The sequence below is a fragment of the Rhinolophus hipposideros genome (genome assembly GCF_964194185.1).
Source record: "Rhinolophus hipposideros genome assembly, chromosome: 10".
In the NCBI taxonomy this organism is placed as follows: Eukaryota; Metazoa; Chordata; class Mammalia; order Chiroptera; family Rhinolophidae; genus Rhinolophus; species Rhinolophus hipposideros.
This window is the reverse complement of record NC_138056.1, coordinates 75909956-75933567: the sequence shown is the minus strand read 5'-3', so window position 1 is coordinate 75933567 and position 23612 is coordinate 75909956. Positions and strand designations below refer to the sequence as shown.

General features: G+C 36.8%; 1 protein-coding gene and 1 pseudogene across 2 annotated transcripts in view; both read right to left on the bottom strand.

The window, feature by feature from the left end:
• Positions 1-23612, bottom strand: part of LOC308503576 (protein MFI) — a gene marked incomplete at both ends in the record, with an annotated part of 111351 nt that overhangs the window by 67392 nt on the left and 20347 nt on the right. Inside the window, 4 exons of the mRNA XM_081062958.1 lie at positions 2193-2248; positions 9794-9964; positions 20334-20464; positions 22114-22314. Of these exons, the coding sequence (XP_080919084.1) occupies positions 2193-2248; positions 9794-9964; positions 20334-20464; positions 22114-22314 (559 nt within the window). The remainder of the gene's footprint in view (positions 1-2192; positions 2249-9793; positions 9965-20333; positions 20465-22113; positions 22315-23612) is intronic.
• LOC308504157 (keratin, type I cytoskeletal 18-like) lies at positions 5708-7036 on the bottom strand (annotated as a pseudogene). Its single transcript has 2 exons — positions 6977-7036; positions 5708-6642 (listed from the first exon to the last, which is right to left on the bottom strand). The product of its transcript is annotated as a keratin, type I cytoskeletal 18-like (transcript).

The window sequence follows — 23612 nt, the reverse complement described above, 5'->3', positions numbered from 1 at the left end:
GAGTTCATCCTACTTTTCTCTACCACATTTCATTGTCCATCTCTACAAAGGCCCTGCAGGGCCTGGGTTTGAGGTTTGGCCTACTAACTAGCTGTGTCATTTGGGGCAAGTTACTTAACCTAAGTCTCAGTGTCCCATCTATAAAATGGGGATAATACTAGCACGTACCTAATCTCATCTTTGTGAGAGGTAAGTGTGATGTTGCGCGTAAAGGGCTTAGTTTGGCATTGAGTTAGTGCTCCATAATTAACTATTAGCTCACAGTTCTTTACTCACAAATGAAGAGAAGCCTTTTCTCTCTCTCTCTCTAGAGCTAGTTTCCAGATCTTCTCTGGATTAGATTTCCTTATACTTCTTGAACAAGTGACACATACTCTCCTCTTCTCTAGTGCCGTCATCCTCAGTGTAACGCCTTCCACTGACCTCAATTATAATGCAAACCCCCACTGCTTAAAATTATTTCACTTGCTTTTGTGCTCTTTCCAATTACCATGCTACAGCTCTCCATCTTTCCGCAGTATAGGCATACCTCGTTTTATTGTGCTTCACAGATGTTGTATGTTTTACAAATTGAAGGCAAGACCCTCCGCCAGCAAAAGGATTGTGACCCGCTTTATTGTGGTGGTCTGGAACCGAACCCGCAGTATCTCTAAGGTCTGCCTATAATCTCTTTTAAGTCAGTATTTTATATTCTCTTCTTCCATTTTTGAACTTTCATTTCCTTATATTCTTTTATCCGTCATTGAGAACCTACCTATACGTTGGGAATTTAGTAGCGAAAGAAACAGACAACTCCCTGCCCTCAAGTGAAGATAGTTACTAAATCTGTTCTCCTGAAGGTCATCAACTCCATTAAACCCCAAAGCGGATACCACAGAATGTTCAAGGAACAAGCAAGAGGCCAGTGATGGTGGGGTTGTTGCGAGTGAGGGAGAGAGGGGGACATGGTAAGGGTGGAAACCAGGCCAGGGCCGAGCCAGAAGGCCGGGATGAAGATAGGATTTGATTCCAGGCGCAGTGGAAAACTATGAGGCAGCGGAGGCAGGCGTCGTTAAGAGTATGGGCTCTGGAGCTAGCCAGCCTGCTCAGTCCCTCACAGGAACTGTGAGACCTTGAGCAAGTAATTTGGCATTCCTTTGTTTGTTCATCTGTATGAAGATAACAGAACCTGACTCATTGGGTTGTTCTGAAGATTAAATGAGTCAATTTTATAAAGCACTTTAAGACAGCACTTCCATATAGTCATTGCTAAAGAAGAGTTTGTTAAATAAGTGTTTTCATTGCATTGATTTAAGTTTGTAAAAGATCACTCTCTGTTGTGTGGGAAATGGACTGGAGGAGTATCAGTTTGGAGGCTGTCACAGAAGCCTACAGAGGGCTGATGGCAGCTTGACTGTGCTTGTGGCAATGAGTGGCAATAGGTGGGGAGGTTAAGGCTAATGATAGCTAACATTATAGAGTACGAATTATGTACCGGGCACTAGTCTAAGCTCTTTACACCTTTTACCTTTTATCACCTCACAACCTCTGAGCTTGGTACTATTGTTATTCTCATTTTACAGAGGAGGAAACTGAGCTAGTAACTTCTCCAAGGTCACACAGTCAGTAAATAGTAAAGCCAAAAATCAAAACCAGGAAGTCTGAATTAACACTCCACAACTGTAACCTCTGCTTTACTGTGTCTCCCGGATGATAGCAGGACAGAACTCATACACTCAGATTATACTATAACGATGATTAGATTTTGGCTACGTTAGAATTGTTGATATTTCTGGAGTATGATGATATGTTTCTTCAACATGCTATCACTTTCAGTTTCTCAGTATTGTGGACCACTGATGGGACAATAAGGGCATGAAAGCTAAAAAATATTTCTAAGATTTTGAGGCATTTATTTAGCAAAGTGAAGTTTGTTCATTAAAAATTATTACTGAAACCATGAGATACACAACTTTCTTAAAAAAGGATTCATTAAAAAAAAAATCATCCAATCCTACGTAAAATAGAACATTTCCTCCTATTCCCAATTAACAGTCTTACTATAAAGGCACAAATGACTTTGCACATTTATCTACGTCAGTATGCTATACTGAGTACTGAAATGTTAGGTTCTTAGAAATGTGCACATGTGTGGAATGTATCATTTTTGTTCACAAGAATTTCCCATAAAATAATTACTAAAAATCACCTACTTTTGAAGTTTGCTGAAGAATTGCTTGTAGCAATTTCCTTCCAGTTGGCAATATACCTGAGTACATTATATGGACATTTGGTTAATTGGTTAATTAGTCAGTAATAAATTGATTCATTAACACATGCTTAGACTATTTCTAAAATTCCACTTTCTCTATGAAATCTTAGATTAATTGTGACAAATTCACTAGTCCAAGTGTTTAATTCTCATGACTTTCCCACCTCCAAGCAGTTCTCATGAACCTAAAGCAACCCCTAGGACAAGGAGTTGGAGGAGATATAAAATGGTGCCCACCATCTACCATGTTTGTGCCCTTTGGTCTCCCTCCAGCACACCTGTCCTCATCTTATTCTGTTCCAATGCTGCAAGATCATATTCTCAGATAACTGCCTACTAAGATGCTAACTTCTAAATTAAAAGCATGGACCCAAAACTCTATGAGAGGGAAGTAGGGGAAAACAACCACAGAACAATTTCTCCTTTGTTCTGGATTGCCAGACCTACTGTCTTTGACATGTCAGCGGAAATTTAAAGCATGTGGTCTTAGGAGCACTATCTTAGGAGAACAATGGCGCAGTGTCCAGTAAACATAAGAAATCACCCTCAAGTAGGGCGCATGCAGCTGCTGCTACCTCAGTTCCCTAAACAGAAGCCAAGAGGGAGTCCAGGGTAGCCCGACAAGAGGTAGATTAGGGAAGAACAAAGTATGATGAGCTATGAAGATGAGGAAATTCTCCCTGAGGCAGGTTTCCAGTAACTTATTTGATTTCAATTTAGGCTGTGTGTCCCCCTTTCCCAAACCTCCTTTATTCCAACTGCTCCCAAGAAATTAGGCCACAGCAGGTGCTGAAAGGGAGCTGGCGGAGAAAGGATGAGAAAGATTAGAATTGTCATTTAATTCAGAAAAGACTGTATTTATTTCATTTGAACTACTTTTGTTAACTGTATCATCCTGCAGTTTTTTATTTTAGGAAGGTACATATTATCCAACAATATTTAACTACAATGAAGTACTGTGTCTAAGGTCGGCTCTTCCTTACTCCTACCTCATTTTGCTCTGTAAACTTTATTCTATGGCCTTAAATGGGATACTGCTGGGTCACTGTTAAGTGAAAAGATGCGTGGTAACAACAGGCAGTGAAAACCCCTCCCCAGGACCTCTCAGTAGACAATGCAATCTGGCTTGCCCGTAAATTTAGGCAGACTTTGTGCTTTCAGCGGTTGTTCAGGATCCCCATGAAGAGATGGATGTCTATCACTCTGCTTCCTTAGACATACACACTGAAAGGTGGTCCCCACACAACTGTGCCTGTCTTAGGTTGTTCCTTTCTTGAGGAATCTTACCCGTCCTTTTCTAGCCAGCCATCTTTGGGGCCAAACAAGGAGATGGCATAAAGGTGAAGCAATGTCCCTGAAAGGAACAGTCTCACAGACGATTCTTTCTTTTTAGGGGTAGGTACAAGGGGACAGACAGGCGTGCTGCTGTGTGACAACAAATCTTACCATAACAAAGCTAGGTGTATTCATCCCACTCCATATAGAATATATGATACAAAAAAACACTCCAAGTCTTACTGGTTTATTCTGTTTTTGTCCTTTTTTTTCTACAAAGGGAAGCCATTAGACATCTTAATCACTTACAAAGAAGGGTACTGGTGGAGGAGAGTGGGGGGTAGACTGAAATGCGTGAACTCAACTGTTTTATTCTTTTTGGGGTGGATTTGGGGGTAATCTTTCTCTAAATCTTGCTGGCCCTTTGCTTGAATTAGCCAACTATGTATGGGAAAGGCAATGCAGGATTTCAAAAGCTTACCTGAGAGAATTCTCTATCCTGTCCTCAAGTTCATTGAAGTTCAAAATGAACCCCCCCTACGTCTCTCCTCCTTTCTTTCCTCCATTCTCTACCCAGAAATTTTTACTCTTAGGGAAAAAAACACAGAAGTACAGCACTATTGTGCCTTTCTTTGGGTGTCATTTTTTATGCTTTTTAAAAGGTATTTATTAAATAATATAGCTAGCATGAAAATTATATGTTTCAGGAGTATACTATAGTTATTCACCATTTACATAACTAAAGAAGTGATCATCATGATAAGTCCAGCAAACATCTGACACCGTACCATGCTATTGCAATATTATTGATTATATTCCCCATGTTGTACATTACATCCCCGTAAATAATGTGTTTTATACCTGAAAATTTGGACCTCTTATTCCCGTTCACCTTTTCCCAACTTTAAAAATTTTTCAATTATAGTTGATTTTCAATATTATTTTATATTAATTTCAGGTGTAAAGCATAGTGGTTAGACATTTGTATAATTAAGAAGTGATCCCCTTGACTCGTCTAGTGACCCCCTGGCACTATACATAAGTATTACCATATCATTGACTACATTCCCTGTGCTTTACTTTCCATCCCCTGACTATTTTGTAACTACCTACTTGTGCTTCTTAATCCCTTCACCTTTTTCACTCTGCCCCCCAACCCTCTCCCATCTATCACCCCAACATATTTAGCACCTATCTGACACTATACATAGTTATTACAATATTACTGACTATATTCCTTGTGCTGTATGCTACATCCCCATGACTACCGTGTAACAACCAATTTGTACTTCTTAATTCCTTCTCCCATTTTCACCCATCCCCAACCCCTTTCTCATCTGGCAATCATCAAAATGTTGGCCAGGAGCTACCTGATATGACTGTTTCTGTTTGTTTGTTTATTTTGTTCTTTTGATTCCACACATAAATGAAATCACATTGCATCTGTCTTTATCTGACATACTTCACTCACAATACCCTCCAGGTCCATCCATGCCACCACAGAGGGCAAGAACCCACTCCCTTCCATGGCCAAGCTGTATTCTATTGTATATATGTACCACCTCCTCTTTATCCATTCATCCATCAATGGACACCCAGGCTGCCTCCACATCTTGGCCATTGTAAGCAATGCTGCAATGAACATATGGATGAACAGGTCCTCTCAAAGTAGTGTTTTGGGTTTCTTCAGATACATACCCTGAAGTGGGATACCTGGGTCCTTTACTGTCTTTCTTATAGCCTTTGTTTTAAAGACCATTTTGTCTGGTATAAATATTTCTACCCCAGATTTTTGTTTGTTTGTTTCATTTCCATTTTCATGAATATCTTTTTCGATCCCTTTATTTTCTGTCTGTGTGTGTCTTTCAATCTGAAGTGAGTCTCTCATAGGCAGCGTATGTATGGGTCTTGTTTTGATATTCATTCAGCCACCCTATGTCTTTTGATTGGAGCATTTAATCCATTTACATTGAAAGTAATTATTGATAGATATGGATCTATCACTATTTTATTATTCATAATTTTGATATTTTTTTCCATCTTAAAGAAGTCCCTCTAAGATTCCTTGTAATGCTGGTTTGGTGGTGATAAACTCCTTTAGATTTTTCTTGTCTGGGAAGCTCTTTATCTGTCCTTTGATTTTTTTTTTCTTTTTTGATCTCTGAACTTATTATTGACCTATTACCCCCAAGAGATGCCCTGCTTCTGCTGCCTTAACACCTCAACTTTGGTGTCATTGACTTCAGACACAACTTTGCCGTCCAGAATCCTGTGGGTGGTGGTCTTTTGGAGGGATTGCATGGAGTTGCTGTCCTGGGCATAACCAAGATCAGTCTACACCTTCTTCCAGCCAGCGGCAGTAGGAGGTGATTCCAGCCTCCAGCTTTACCTTGACGGTCAGCAGGGCCTCATACTCCTGGGTCTGGTGTTGCCCCTCTGTTCGGGTCTGGGCCAGCTCTGACTCCAGGTGCAGCAGGATCCCGTTGAGCTGTGCGTCTGGATGGCATAGCATGTCTCTACCTCCCTCAGGCTGTTCTCCAAGCTGGCCTTCAGATTTCTCATCAAGTCCAGGTCGGTTTCCAACGACTGAACTGTACATCTCAGCTCTGTGAGTGTCTTCTCAGCAGCTCCTATCTCAGAGGCCTTGAGGTGATGACTGTGGTGCTCTCCTCAATCTGTTGGGACCAGTACTTCTCTAGCTGCTCTCAGTTCTTCCAAGATGGCTCGTCATACTGGGTACGGATGTTGGCCATGATCTTGCTGAGGTCCTGAGATTGGGAGTGTCTAACTCCATCAACCCAGAGTTGGCAGTCTGGTTTTGTAGACCATTTACTTCCTCTTTATGGTTCTTCTTCATGAAGAGCAGCTACTCCATGAGAGCCTCAATCTCCATCTCCAGCTGCAGCTGGGTGATATTGGTGTCATTAATGACCTTTCAGAGCCTACTGATGTCACTTTCCACAGATTGATGGATGGTCAGCTCCATCTCATATGTACTTGACTCTGAAGTCATCAGCAGCAAAACAAGCATTGTCAATTTGAAGAATGATGTGGGCATTGTCCATAGAACTTGCAAAGTTCTGGCTACTCCAGGAGTGTCCCTTGTGTGTGCCTTCCTGTTATAGTTGAGTCTTGATTTCTATTAGCATGTTAGTGGGTAGCATTGACCCTGAGGCTGACTGGATATGGGGTTTGGCCATGTCCATAGTTTACAGGCTGCTGTGTGGGGGGCTTACCCCCCTGAGTGGGATTTGCCCCAGCAGGCTCTGGTGCCTGTTGAGAGCACACTTTGTGTGTGCTACTTGTGGGGATAATTGGGTGCTGTTCTGCTGTGGTCTGAAGCCAACCTCCAAGTATGTTGTTTCTGGAGCCTCTCTTGGGAGGGGTTCCAGTGCAGGCCCAGGTCACCCACTGCCTGTGACTGTTCAGGGACTACCTGGTAGCAGCTACAAAGCAATCCATGGTTTCTTGCTGCTTATGCTCAGCCTGGAGGCACGTGGGAGAGGCCATGCTATGAATGGAGAATGTCTGCCACCAGTACCAAACTTGGTGTAGCTCCAAAAGAATCCAAGATACTCCAAGGCCTGCTGCTACCTCCCGACTCCCTTAAAGTTCAGCTGCTGGTAGAGACTTGTGTGGTATGTGAGTTGGGTGAGGCAGGGTCTCAGTCATTAGAATGGAAAAAGTTATAGTTACCAGGTTAAGTAAGTTCTGGTTTGGTGCCAGTGCTGAGCCTGGAGCTACTCAGCAAAAGTCTCAGAGCACACTGCCAGTCGCCACTTGATGGGGGCCTGCCAGAATCCAATAGTTTTCCAAGAAAGAGTGCAATTCAGGTGGGGCTGGCTGCTCATGGGGAAAGTGCCTCCAGCTGTGCATGAGTTGGGTGGGGTGGGGTCCCAGTGACTCAGCAGAATGGAACAGCAGAGCTCACCAGGCCAATCAGATACAGATTTGGCTGTGATGGGGCCAGCTCAACACAGGAAAGACGGAGCCTGACTTCAGGCAGCACAGGAAGAAGAGCTCATACAAGGAAATTGTCTACTGTTCTCCAGTCCTCCCCTTGAGGCCACACATCTCAGTCTTCCTGTGCATATGTCTCCAATGCATCCTGAGTCACTGTCCCTCCACTGGAGCCCAAGGTGAGTGCTTGGGAGTAAGAGAATCTGTGTGCAGGCCCTTTAAGAGGATGCCTGGGTTTTTCACAGCCTTCTGTCCCACCCAGACAATTGGACTCCCTACTGTTTTTCACAGCCAGATGTTGTGGGGGCTCCTCCTCCTGGCACCAGTACTCTGGGCTAGAGAGCCTGGTGTGGGGGGCTGGAGTCCTTCACTCTTCTTGGGGGAACCTCTGTAGCCAAGATATCCCTCCTGACTCTCAACTACCACATGGAGGTTTGGGGCCCTTTCTGTGTCTCCGCCCCTCCTACCAGTCTCAACATGGCTTCTTCTTTATATTTTTAGTCATAGGACTTCTGTTCAGGTAGACTTCAGATGGTTCTCCAAGTTGATTGTTCTATAATTTAATTGTAATTTTAATGCATTCACGAAAGGATGCAAGCATAATGTTTATCTACTCTGCCATCTTGGATCTCTGGATGTCATTTCTCACATCATTATTACCAGCTATATATTTTGTGCCCCAGAAATCACAGATGTGCTATTTATAGGGAATCCCAATACCATGGTCTGGACTAGATATTGGGATTATTAAATCATAACAATCTTTTTTTACTGTTTATTTATAATAAAATATTTTAGAGCTTCTATCTACTATGAATAATTAGTTCTTTATTTCTTCTTATCCCTCCCTTTTTATTTTCTAACATATCCTTCCCATCAATATCTTCTTTTCTTTCATTCTTGTTTTCCTATTTTCCTTTTTCTTAGTCATTCTTTCCTTTTTCTTCTTTTCTCATTATTCTCTTCTCCTATTTCTCTTGGATTCACTTTTTCCTGTTCTATTGTTCAATGGTAATCAACGTGATTTTTCCTATCACATTTTCTTATCTCTCTTCCTAATTTCTTCATTTTCCTTATGTTTCTTTACTTACACCATCTTCATTTTAATTTTTCTGCCTATTCATTCATGTAATATTCACATTCATTATTGCAGCTGAGTAAATATTCAATATTTTTAAAAGCTTTATTGAGATGTAATTCACATACCATACAATTCACCCATCACAATCAATTTTAGAACATTTTCATTACCCCAAAAATAAATTCTGTACCCCTTAGCCATCACCTCCCAGTCCCCACTAGTCTCCCAGTCCTAGACAACCACTAATCTACATTCTATCTCTGTAGATTTACCTATTCTGGACATTTCATATAAATGGAATCATAGAATATGTGGTCCCTTTTGATTGGCTTCTTTCACTTAGCAAGTTCATCAATATTGTAGTATGTATTAGCATTTTTCATTGCAGAATAATATTCCATTGTATGGCTATACCACATTTTATTTATCCTTTCATCAGTTGATGAATATTTGGGTCGTTCCTACTATTTGGTTATATTATAAATAAAGCTGCTATGAACATTCTTCATGTACAAGTTTTTGTGTGGACATGTATTTTTATTTCTCTTGTGGATACACTGAGGAGTGGAATTGCTGAATCATATAGCAACTCTATGTTTAACTATTTGAAAAACTGCCAGATTGTTTTTCCAAAATGGCTGTACCATTGTACATTCCCACTTGCAGTATATAAGGTTTCTAATATCTTCATATCTTTGTCAACACTTAGTACTATCTATCTTTTTAGTTATAGCCATCTGAGTGGGTATGAAGTAGGATCTCATTATGGATTTAACTTGCATTTCCCTGATGGCTATATTAAATATTTTTAATTGCCACCACACAAAAAATAATAGTATGTCACTAAAAAATTATAAGTTTCTATTGCATACAGGAAGATTAGGGACCATAGGTTGAGGAAATTTTTTGTATTATTAATTTCATGTTCTTAGCTTTGTTTATAAATCCCAAAGTAAGAAATAAAGCAGATTTAGATTAAGGCATAAGAATAAAGTCTGACAATAAAGAACACCTATCTAATTTCCTTTTTTCTACTTTTAGGTCATCCCTTTTTTATTTTTCTCCCTCATTTATTCTTTTCTTTCTAGACAAGTAATAAATACTCATTTTGAGGGGGGAGATGGTTATGTTTGTGGCCCCTAGATTTAACATGGGAGTGAGAAATACTAGAAAGAAAAATATATGATGCCTGCCCTTGTTCCCCAAGAATAGCAACATGTATTTACTCATCAAAGTTCAGTGTATTTGTCCAGTTCAGTACTTCATCCACTTCCCAATCCATCACAGAATCTATTCCACCATCTTCGATAGCTCTTATTAGCCCTTCCGTTGCTTTGTGAATTAAATCTGTAGTTTCACTATTTGTTGACTTAGCCTGTAGGCTTCCTGTGTAGTACCTAAATAGAGGAAAGGAAGAGAGACATAAATCCTTTGGAATAGGTGATTACTAGTAGATGCAGGTAATATATATTGTTGCTGTAAAACTATTTAAATATTAAACCAAGTTTCCTTCCTATTTAACTCAAATACCTCTAAACCTAGTTCTATGTGATGGAATCTTTTGGCAAAAACAAAGCAACTTAATCAACCACATTAACCAGAGAAGGCTTGTTTCAAAATCACCTCTTATTAAGTTGGATTTTTATGATACAAAGGAAAACTAAGTTAGTTATTACATCACTGAATCATAAAATTATACAATCAAAGGATCTTGGAGACAAAATAACGAGAATGCCTGTTTTATAGATAAGGAAATAAACCCTGGAAGAGTTGAGTAATGTTTACAAGATCACGTGGCTAATGGTAAGTAGGAAGAAGGAAGGAAAAGAAAGAGAGGAAGAGATAAAGAGAAGAGAGCTACTGATATCTTTCTTTGTGTTGTGTACTTTTCATGCATTATCTTGTTTAATTCTCTTTAAAAAGACCCACATTTGTGACAGCTGTTTTGATTCCCATTTTATGGATGAGGAAATTGAGACTTAGAGAAATTAAGAATCTGTTTAAGATCATATACATAGTAAGTGTATATCAGAGCCAGTATTCAAATCTGACTCCAAGTCCACACTTCTATAGCACTGTTCTATCTTGCATTAGTCCAAGCACATAAATTAATGCATCCCCCAAATGTGAGTGAGCTGAGTGAGTAGACTGAGCTAGTCCTTACCAAGATTATTTGAATATAGCATTTTTTTTGTTTTTGCATTTTAAGATCTACGTTAGTATTTTATTTTAAAGGCTAACTTATTCTGACACTGTATTTATTTATTAATTTGACACTCATTTATTTGGAAGCAACACAGTGGTGGTGTAGAACTAGGATTTGGTACCAAACTATCTGACTTTGAATTTTCTGTGATTTAGTAGCTGTATAATCTTTGCCAAATAACCTAGCCTTTCTGGGCCACAGTGTCCTCTTCCTTAAAGTGGTAATCATAATACTACCTCTTCCCAGCATTCTTGAGAGTTTTAGGAGTGTAAATCCCTGTAAAGTATTTAGAACAGTGACTGGCACATAGTAAGCATTCAAAAAAAGAAGGCTTATACGATCCTGGGTGGCAAGGGATATGACAGTGACAAGATATGTCCCTGCCCTCATGAAGTTTCTGCTTTGTCAAACTTTAAATGGATCGTGAAAGCTAATGCTTTTTATAGAAGCAGGAACATGCCTCTTGATCTGTATTAGTTAGTAAGAGCACAAATTATAAGAAAGTATGATTTCACAACTTTCTACAGCTCTTCATTCATTCATTCATTTAGTAAATATTAATGAGTGTCCACTGTTTGCAAAGCAATCTGTACAGAGGTGAAATTCCTTCATGGAACTTCTAATCTTCCACTTCTATACTCTATTCCCTAAATGTAATAGGCACTCAATAAACATGTATTGAATGAATGAATGAATGAATAAATAAATAAATAAATAAATAAATAAATAAATAAATGGTACGCACTGGCCAAGATTTATTAACTAATGCTCATGGCACAACAAAAGTGCATTTAGAAATTGGAAACTTCTGGAACACTGGGAGTGAATGCATTTTTTATGAGTTTCTCCATGTTTTACCTTCTTAAATATACACACACTTAGGATTATTTTTGGAAACCTAGGTGATATTCATTTTTCCTTTTACAACAGTGATATACAATAATTCAGATATCTATTTTACTCTGAGACTTTGTTTTTAAAGAGAGATATAATACATATTCCAGTAGTTTAATTGTTTTGAACTCTTCAGTCACTATTCATAGTTTAATTGGCTATAGGAGTCAGTAAACAACAACAGGTTAGCAAGTAAGAACAGAATTTCAAATACAATAGAGATCAAAACTAAAAATCACTTTATAATAATAATAATTTGCTTTATAAGAAGCAATATAAAATTTGGCTTTATAGGTGTTGTTGCAATATATTCGCTTAAAAATGATCTCACATTCTTCCCAAACTAGAAAACTTAACAAAAAAGAACACTATAGAAATGTATTTCTGAATATCACAGGGAGAGAAGTTAAAATGCAAAAACCTAATAAGAATCAAGGCTGAAATTGGAAAGGAGGTAAAAGCTAAGTTCTAAGATCTGCAAGACACAGGAAAGGAAAGGATGTGAAAATCAGGATTCCTTTAGGAAGGCAGATGTAAAAAATATCAAGATTTGTTGATTTTTGTTGACCGTTGATTCTCAACAACAGTCAGATGGAAATGTTTAAATGTCATCAATGAACAAAGAACACAAAGTTTCTCATTCATCCCCTGCAACCTTACAAAAAGGAAATTACACCCAGTCATAAAATTTGTTCATTCATTCATTCATTCATTCATTCATTCATTCATTCATTCATTCATTCAATAAGCAACACATATTCACTAAGCATCCATTTTGTTTGAGGCTCTGCTGATAAACAGAACAGAGACCTTGTTCTCTAGGGGCTCAGAGTCTAGTGGAGGTGGCAGACAGATATATTGCAAAAACGTAACAACTGAGTATATAAAAGATCTATGGGGGATCGATAAAAGGAAGTGCCTAACTATTTCTAGGTAAGTCAGGAAGGCTTCATTCCAAGATATTTGAACCAAGTATCAGAAGATGAAGATCTTATCTCCATGTAGTTGAGCGAGAAAATATCAACGTAAGGGAGAGGGAATATCATGTGGCATATACGTAACAGAGAACCCCTAATCGTTTCAGGTTTTTAAAAAAGTTATTTAATTTGTGTTTTAGAAACATCATTTCAGTGTTTATACAGACAAGAGGAAGAGATTAGAAACAAAGAGACCAATTAGAAGATGAAGTAGAGAAGAGGATAATGAGATGCTGCAGTGGGGAGTGAGAGAAATGTCATAATTGGGACATACTTTGGAAGCAGAATCAATAGGACCTGATGACAGATTACGCATAGGATCTTATGAAAGGTATGAAGTCTAGGATGACATTTCTGACTGGGACAACTGGGTAAATGATGGTGTCATAAAATGAGGCTTGGAGGAATACTGAAGAAAAAAATACCCAACTTTTATGATGGGGAAAATAAAAAGTTCTGTTTTGGACCTGGTTGAGTTTGAGATGGAAATTTCCATATATTAATAATTAGAAATAGACAGAGCTCAATTATGGATGAAGATTGTTTTGAGAGTAAATGAACAGAGGAAAGAAAGAAGAAATAAAATAGATTATTATCCACGTGCGATGGCTTATCACCATCGCTGGTGCTAGGCCTGAGCTTCAAGTCATACCACCAGTCTGTCAAAGCCAGTTGTTTCTAGGTGATGGCACATATCTGTACAGTGAGTGTATTCTGGTATTCTGAAACCATCACCAAACTTCCTTTTTTGTAAATGGTTAGAGGCAGTGTTGTATGGAATAAAATGATAACAGATAAGGCATTCTATAAAAATAGTGCTGACAGAAGTAATGCAGGAGAAATAAAATACATATCCAGAATATTTGTTTATCGCTGTGAAGACAAAGAGATACTTCTTCTGTTTTGGGAAAAGTTAATATAATAAAGCCTGACACCAGGTAGCTGGCATATCCCTCTACTGGGGGCAAAGCAATGGTCTTTGGTGACTATATAGCCAGAGCAGGCTTAGTAGGGGAAAGACCATTTTTATGAGTGTATATATAGCCTCCACCACTGTAACCAGGGCCATTTTGTACATGGCTCTATTGAGAAACCACTAAGGTGGCAGGGAAAAAAGCTGATATTTGCAAGATGGGTCATCTTGTCCATCGGATTACTGAGAGCTTTCTGCTTCATGTACGTTCTTTAGAAGGCATTTATGAGGACATAACTATGCTGTGTGCCCAACACGCTGAGTATACCTGGCCCCAGACCTAATAGCCAATTTTTCCAATTTAATTCTTTCCAAGTCCCTGATCAGGTGAGAAACTATTAGCTATTGCCCACAGTCAATAAGATCCCTACCTCAAGCTATTTCCCCTTCCTTATGAAGTGGAAAACCCGTGGGAAAACTAGTTGTGCTCACTGGGAGGATAGCCTTTGTCCGTTTTCTGGGCCAATTGAGAGATTATCATCTAGTGAGTGTCCATTTTAGCAGCATCGTGTGAGCTCACCTTGACCTCATGGACCTTCTCAGACCCATTCTCATATATACCACATCTATTTTATACTAAAATGATGCTGTGTACTCTCAGTTTTATGGGTCAGTGGATTAGATAAAAACCTGGTCGGTTCATAATCACATAGCACTTAGTATTCTATTGTCAAGCGTCCAGTCTCTACCAGGGCCCAGTAAGTAGCCCAGAACCAATTTTCAAATGGAGACTAGTTTGGACAGAGAAGGGCATTACCTTTACTCCTAAACCCTAGAGTTCTGTGCTGTGATCCCCCACTAGGCTCTTTAGAGGCTCCATACAGTAGTTCATTGTCTGCCACAGACATGTCTCATACTTTGGGACAGCTGAGCCATAAAGCCTGAGAGGTCGGGCAGCTTGACCACACTGTGGACCTGCTGGAGTCTGAAGCCTTATTAGGTCACTGAATAGACTGGAGCAGCATGCCCACATGTGGCATAATTTACCTCCCAAATCCAGAGAGGCTAAGTGTTGTGTGTCTTCAGGGTGGATGGTGCAAGGTACAATGACTTGTCTCTCACTTTGGAAAGGATATCTCTAAATGTGTGTAAACTTTGGCTATGTGGCAAACCCTTAACTTTTTGCAAAGTTTATCTCCCTCCTTCCAGTATAAATTTGTTACATTAAGTCATCCAAGAAGTTGTCATTCTCAGCTCATCTCCACCAATTAGTATGTCACCAGTGTAGTAAACAGACATGATGTTCTGTGGGAACTGAGATGTACAAGCCCCTAGAAACAAGGGCAGGAGAGATGACATAGCTCTAAGAGTGACATGTAAAGATAACACTATTCAGAAACCACATCTGGAGGCTTAGCCACAATTTGTGTCACTACCTGACTTCTATCACTTCAAAGTTCCATCATTTCCAGGGATCTAAAGGAAACAATCCTATCACAGCTTTCCCCACTGTCATCTCCAGTCTATAAAGGACAGCAAACACAGAGTTCGTCAAGAACTCTGCGGCTCCTCTCATTTCTTAATGACTTGAGGAAAAGTATATCCTCTGAGGTGTCTTGGGGTGACAGCTAGTGGGCGGCTGAGTAGAGTGCACATAATACAAACATATGTAATCCCCTGAGCCTTCAGAACTCCTTCTTCTACAGCATACCACAGAAGTCCAGCATCTGGTAATTGTAGAACTTTGGTTGAGTTCAGGCTTTGATTAGCCAGCCTAACAGTCTATTAATACCACTTCTGGGTACTCGAGCCAACACATTAAATCCATAATCCCAGGTGAGTGTGGCCAGATCAGTAAATTCAGCTCAATCAACTCTTGATCTAACAACTTCAGAATCCACTCTCATACATGCTTCTGAGGCTCCTATCAATATAAATTGGTAAGTTCTTGTATCTGTTTTGGTTTATAAGCCATCTCCTTCTAGAGTAGACCTTGTCCTTCTGTCTGGGTTGTTCTGGGTTGTAACTCTCACTGAGCTATAACTCTTACTGTGGGCCGCAGGCAATGAGAAATGATTGTGGGGGAATTCTTACAATCAGTATAAGTGTGCAAGGCAACTGTGCCACGTGGTCATTGAAAGGCTTTTATGCAGAGAAGGGTTCCCTCAAAACAGAGAGGAAGGGTATCCTCCACCAACAGGGGAGTTTGAAGGTTCAAAATTCTCAGCCATGTTTATGTCTGAACAAAAGTCCCTATTCTAAGCCTCCAGCTTCCACTTCTTCCCCTCTAGTGCCCTTTCCTTTGTGCACAACACCTGACCGCGTTAAGCATTTGGTTGCACTGCAGCTTCTGCAAACCTATGACCCTTGCTAGCCCCTGGGTTGCCTCTATCTCGTCCTGCAACTACAGGAGATGAAGGCTTGCTTCACCGAGATCTTCTGATTGTCTGCACATGTTCTTTTAAAATTTTTTACAACTTTCTTGAGATATAATTGATGTATAGTAAACATATATTTAAAGTGTACAACGTGAAGAGTTTTGACAATTTCTAATTGTTGCTGGAATATGACAATACAATTACTTTCTATATTTCACAAATGTGATAAACTCATTTATTAGTTTCAGTAGCTTTTTTTGTAGATTCCTTACAATTTTGTACTTAGATAATCATGTCAACTATGAATAAAGACTGTTTTAGTTCTTCCTTTTCAATTTCAGTGTCTTTTTCCTCCTAATTTCTTGCCTAATATGACTGACTTGGACCTCCAGTGCAATGTGGTAAAGAAGTGGTGAAAGGAGACATCCTTCCCTTGTTCCTGATTTTACAGAAAAAGCATTCAGTCTTTAACCATTAAGTACAATGTTAGCTGTAGGTTTTATTATAGATGCCCTTTATCAGGTTGAGAAAGTTATCGTTTATTCCTACTTTACCAAGAGTTTTTATTATGAATTGTTGTTGGAGTTTTGTAAGTACTTTTTCTGCATCTATTGAGATAATCATACCTAATTTCCTTTTTAAGTCTGTTATCATGGTGAATTGCATTGATTGATTTCCAAATGTTAAGTCAACTTTGTATTCCTGGGATAAACTCCATATTTTATTTATTATCCTATATCTATGTGCATGAGGGATATTGGTTGTTATTTTCTTGTAATATCTTTTTTATTCTTATAAGTCTTAAGTGTTTTATAGCTGATAATACCTTATAGAAATTGTTGGGATGTGTTCCCTCCTTTTTTTGGAAATATTTGGGTAGACTTGTATTAGTCTTTCTTAAATTCTTGCTAGAATTCACCAGGAAATCCATCTGGGCCTTCAGTTTTCTTTGTGGGAATTTTTTAAAACTACAAATTAAAATTCTTTAATAGACATAAAACTATACATTTTATTTTTGTTTGTTTTTGAGTGAGCTTTGGCTTATGTCTTTCAATGAATTATTCTTTTGCTTAATTTATTAAGTTGCTTGTAATACATATATTGTCTTAATGTCTGTAGGATGTGTAGTGATATCTCATTTGTGATGTTTCTGATTTACATAAGTTTTCTCTTTATTTTTTATTGTTCTTCTCTTTTTTTTTTTACTTCTTTTTTTATTAGCTTTAGGTGCACACAAAACAAAGTAGTAGTTAGACGTTTATCATTTATATCCCTAACACTGTGTCAACCCCCCTCCCACATGCTCTATCATCACACGCAGCCTCTGACATCGCACACAGCCATTACATTTCCACAGTCTCTATTCCTAATGCTGTACCCCACTTCTTGAAAATACATAATGCTGTACTCCACTTCTTGTAAGTATATATTTATTCAGAAATATTTGTGTTATATATTATATACAAGTTATATACAAGTAAGTATATAACTTGTAGTTGACATTCATTATTGTTCAGCTTCAGCTTCAGGTGTGCAGTGCAGTAATCAGGCATCTACATCTTCCCTGAGGTGGTCTCCCTAATGAGACAAGTGTCCATCGGATACCCTACAAAATCTTTACAACATTATTGATTACATTCCCCAAATTAATTTTTGTAACTCCGTGGCAATCTTGTGGTTACCGACTGCTTTCTAATCCCCTCACCTTCCCCTTTACCCCCCTCCCCCCATCTAGCAACACTCAGTTTTTCCTCTCTGTCTCTGAAACTGTTTCTGATAGTTTTCTCTCTTTTTAAAAATTTATTAACAGGTTTCTAAATTGTATTGCTCTTTTCAAAGGACACAAGTTTTGATTTTATTGATTTTTCTCTGATGGTTTTCTGGTTGCAATGTCATTGATTTATGCTGTTATCTTTAGTATTTTGTTTCTTCTACTTGCTTTGGGTTTAATTTGCTCTTCTTTTACTGGTCCTTATGCTGGAAGCTTATATCATTGATTTGAGATCTTTCTTTCTTTTTAATATAAGTATTTAATACTATAAATTTTCCTGTACATACTGCTTTAGCTGCATCCTCAAATTTTGGTATATTGTATTTTCATTTTCATTATATCAAAAATATTTTCAAATTTCCCTTGTGACTTCTTTGCCTCATGGATTATTTATAGAGGTATGCTGTTTAGTGTCCAAATATTTGGAGGTTTTCCAGAAATGTTTTGTTATTAATTTTGTTTTTAATTTCTTTTTAATTCTATTGTTATCAGAGTACTTCCTTTGTCTGATTTTAATCTTTTACATATGTGGATGTTTGTTTAATGGCCCAAAATATGGTTTATCATTGTGAACTTGAAAACAAAAAAGTATTTTCTGTTCTTGGGTACCGTGCTCTATAAATGTCAACTATGACAAAAACGTCAAGTTGGTTGATGATGTTGATAAAGTTTTCTAAATCTTTACTAATTTATTGTCCACTTGTTATGTTAATTAATTACTAAGAAAAGGGTTTTGAAATCTCTGATTATAATTTTGGATTAGTCTTTTTCTCCTTTCAGTAATCTTAGTTTGTTTCATGTATTTTGAAGCTCTGTTATTAGGTAAACAGCATTTAGGATTGTTATGTCCTCTTGATTAATTTATCCCTTTATTATTTTAAATGACTGCCTTTATCTCTGGAAATATACTTTACTCTGAAATCTACTTTGTTTGATATTAATATAGTAACTCCAGCTTTCTTTTGTTAGCATGATCCTTTTCCATGCGTTTACTTTTAATCTATTTGTCCTTTACATTTAAAGTTAATTCTTGTACATAACATATAGATCATTTACATTTAATATGATCATTGATGTGGTTGGTTTTAATCTACATCATGCTATTCATTTTCTATTTGTCTTGTCTGTTCTTTGTTTTCTTTCCTCTTTTTTAAGACTTCTCTTGGATTAATTGATTGTTTTTTATGATTCTACTTATCTCCATTATTTGCTTATAATGAAGGCTTACATCTTTGTTGTTACTGTTGATGTCATGGTTGCTTTAGGGTTTGTATACATCTTTAGTTATCAATATTAAGCAATATTGTACCACTTCATAAGTAGTTTAAGGAACTTCTAACAGCTTATTTCCATTTCACTTTTCCCAACCTTTGTATATCATAAATTTTATTTCTGCACTGCTATAAATTTATAAATATCACAATACATTGTCATTATTTCTACTTTAAATACTCATAGTAAATTACCTGTACATTTTTAACTTTATTTCAAAATTGGGTCATATGTTTTTATCATAGTTATTTTTGTAACTATTTACTTGTAATGTCAGAAAAAAATAAGCAATAATATTTTGTTTGAAATGAACATTTTCAATATAAGAGAAGGAGTACAATTGAAGAATCAAGAATTTAAGTAGAACTTGATTGGCAATATCTATATTAATTCATTCTTTTACAATAAAACTTGTAATAGGTATCTTTTTTAAAATTGTGGTAAAAAAACATGTAACAAAATTTACCATCTTAACTATTTTTAAGTGTACAGGTCAGTAATTAGTTACACATTTTTAAAAGATTTAAATAGCAGGAAGAAAAGTCCTTTATATTTATTTACATAGTTACCATTTTTGGTGTTCTGCATTCTTGTATGGATCCATATTTCCACTTAGAATAATTTTCTTCTGTCTGAACCTCCTTTAACTTCTTATAGTGTTGATCTGTTCATGATGAGATCATGAACTAAAAAGGTTTTCTTTCATATTCATTAAAAAAATATATTTTTTCAGTGGATTGTTTGCTGTTGATTAATTTATCTTCTCCCATGAGATTATTTTCTTGCTGCTTTGCATGCTGGGTAATTGATTACTATATGGTAGACACTGAATTTTCTATGATTTTAAGTACCGGAGTTTCTTGTGTTCCCTTAAATATGTTGGAGCTTTGTTTTGGTATGCAGTCAAGTAAACTTAGAGACAATCTGATTTTTGATGCTTGCTTTTAACATTTGTTACATAGGTCTAGAATGACTTTTAATGTAATCCATACAGTCAATATGTGTGGGCAGAAAGAAGGGTTGAAAAGGGTACAGAGTGGGTCTGGAGGGCCAAAAGAAAGTTATCTGCTACATAAGAGTAAATGCTCATTTTCATATCTGATGTTCCAATAGATGGTGATTTCCTTGAGGTCAACATGTCTTTTCCCATTAATATCCTGGAGATTAACAGTGTCTTCTCATACATAATAGGTATTTATTAAATGTTTGCTTTCTATGTATTTTTAAAAATATAATTGTAACCTGACATTCTCTTTTAAAAATAACAGGTAATTATTTTAGTAGTGATAGCAATTATTAAAAAACTTAAAGTACTGTATACTTCTTTAGTAAAGCTAAATAGTTCATCAACTTACATTTGCTTCATCCATTCTATTTTTCTAAGTTTTCTTTTCTTTTCCATATCTTGTCTTCTCTTCAGTTTAGAGAAATGGAATTTGCTTTCCTTTTTATTTCCCACCATTACATCTTCAGTAGACATCCAAAACTATTGAAAAATTAAAAATGAATATATAAAATGTTGAAATACTGATTGTGAGGTTATCTGGCTATGCACGAGAACTTCTGTGCATTCAGGAGGAATATGTCAAGACAGAAATAGAGGAGAAGATAGACATTTTTAAGGTATTTCTAATTAAGTGATGGGCGAATAACACATTGAGCCTTCAGAAGTACATACCACACAAAGACTGACAAAGTATTAGTGTACTGAGATACTTAATACGTATTTGTTGAAGGAATAAATGAATAGACATATTCTAAGAGTGTTTCTCATAAGAACAGACCTGACCTACTCTTAGAGCTGTTGGCTTTTTTTTTTCTTCAGTTTTTATTGGGGAGTGTTGGGGAACAGTGCGTTTTTCCAGAACCCATCAGCTCCATGTCAAGTCATTGTTTTCAATCGAGTTGTGGAGGGCTCAGCTCACTGGCCCATGTGGGAATCGAACCAGTGACCTTGGTGTTATGAGCACTGCACTCTAACCACTGAGCCAACCGGTGGCCCACTGTTGGCTTTTGAAGACTCTAATCCTCAAAAAGAATAGGCACCTTCCAAGAACACAGAAGTCTTACCAGTATGTCCCAAGTTGGTGGTTTCCCCTGTATGACACTTTATCCTAACTGGTTGCCTATTTTTCTACTTCTGATTAATTCCCCTTCCCCTACCACACACACATTAAACAACAAGGAGAGTTTGTTACCCCCCCACACACACACATACAACACTGTATTTGCCACTATTAAAGTGCATGTTTACTGCACTGTACTGAAATATCCTGTTTACTGACTGTCTCCCTAACTAAAATGCAAACTTGATGGGGAGGGACTATTCTTATTTACAATTGTATCCCTAGCATCTAGTATAATGCCTGATACACGGTTGGTATGCAGTAAAGTGTTGAATGAAGGAATGAATTCATACCTTGATAATTTCACTTTTCATACTTAGTATATCCAGCATACCACATTCTACAATCTGTCTACCAGAAACTGATGATTTGAATGAAGATGCTTGAGGCCATATAAACAGACATCTAGAGCTAAGGAACCAGATCATGTTAACCTATAAAATGTAAGCTTACAAATATTCTTATGTAGAAATTATATCCATAAAAAAGAGATTAAACATGGGTGTCTAGAGAAAAGTCCCTGAATCACACATACACATTAAGAACTATGTATATTTAAAATCATTCTGTTCAATTAATATGAATACATGTTAAATTCCCAGCACTATAAAAATCCAAATGATTTCCTCTGCTCTTACAACCTCTATAAGAGAAAATGTCATGTCATTCCCAAGTAATTCCACCTCTAGTCCAAGTATTAATATAGAGTCAACATCTTTAATTTGCTTTGTTATAAAGATGGTAAACTTCTGAGTACCAGAGAGTATCTAAAGATGACCTAGATAAAAGGTAAGTACTTAGAGGAGAAATATGTGTAAGAAAAATAAGATATATTCCTGTATCTCGAAGTACTACTAGTAACCCCAGAGTAGTTAACTTAAGCAATTTTTATCAGTTAAATTACTAGGATTTACTATTTATAAAAATAATTTTAAAACTAATTTTCAAAAACACAAGTTGGTTTCTAAATAGCTAAGATTCAAAATTATTAATATTTCTCTTTTCTTACTCTATCAGAAACAGGCCTCCAGCCATTGTTCTCTATGCGACGATACCAGCCACTATGATCCTCTTCCTGAAGATTATCACTTTTAATATGCGATGTATATTTTGCTGCAAGTTTTGTGTAATCTCTAGGGCTATTAGCACACAAATCTTCAACATGTCTCTGAGTGAAAATTTTATAGTATATTTCAGGTGGAAATTTAACCTGTAGATGGAAACATTCAAAGGTTCATTGCAATCTAATTACAAAAATTGCACATTTTAAAAAATTATGTCTTTTAAATTTCATATTAATGTGCTTTAAAACTAAAAAATAAGAATTCATCCATACTTACACCACCTAATCTGAATCGTACATGAACTCCAGCAGCAGCATCCAGAAGCTCTGCCTATAAAAAATATATATTACTCTTCAACATCAATTCTGTCTACATCAATTCACTACTTCTCATGTTATCATGTCAAAATAGTTGCGGAATCTTGATTATTTATGAAATAGGTCAAGTGAATAAACCTCAAATAATTATTTTTAAATTAGAAAATATTTTAAGATTTAATTTCTTACGGGCATCCAATAAGTAAAACAGCTTACATGATAATTGGAAAAATGATACCAAACTATGTTTCCTTTCTATGCAATATATAAGTACAAAAGGCAAGTGATTTGTTATTCATAAGCAAAAGTTTTAAATAAGTCCTCAAATATTTGATTTACATATTAAGTATTATCTTACAGGTAAAGTCAGAGAAAATAATTGAGATTGGTCAGTCTGAGTTTAACAGCAGATAACCTTTCCTAATTAGCTTTTATTAAATCAAAAATCCAGGTTTAAATTTTGTAAGAATTATATATAATTGGTCTTCTAAATTTTAGTGCACTGGACCAAATGGAAAATAGAGAAGAAAAAAAATTTTGGTTCTGTATCAGAAGACAGTTCAACCTTGTCTTCTGATAATATGAAGGTAGATGAGAGAACAGATATTTTCCTAAATTTTTGTCTATAGAGCTTGAAGACAACATTAGTTTTGCATAATTTTCTCCTGAGTAAAAGTTTTATATATACATATATATACACACATATATATGTTTCAAATATGAAAAAGATGTTTTATAACAAGACCTCAAACTCTATGTTCATAAAGTTCATAAATATATGTATACTTTTATGTGTAAAGTTTTCTACTATAAAAGTAGACAAATCTGAAGTGTACAGCTCTATGAATTTTCACCCTTGCTCATTTAGTCAGTTAGGGTGAGGGGCTGATCACATCAACCCAATCAGAGATTGAGCTGAGTCAAGTCTGATTACAGTTTTAGTAATCCATATCTGGTTTGTTCACTTCTAATTTTTCCCTGTTTGTCTGATTTGATCCTGGCAGTTCTTTATTTCTTCAACCATGAAAGATTATGGGAAATTCAGTTACAATGATCCTAGCAGTTCTTTATTTCTTCAACCATGAAAGATTATGGGAAATTCAGTTACACTGTTTGGAATATTTGAG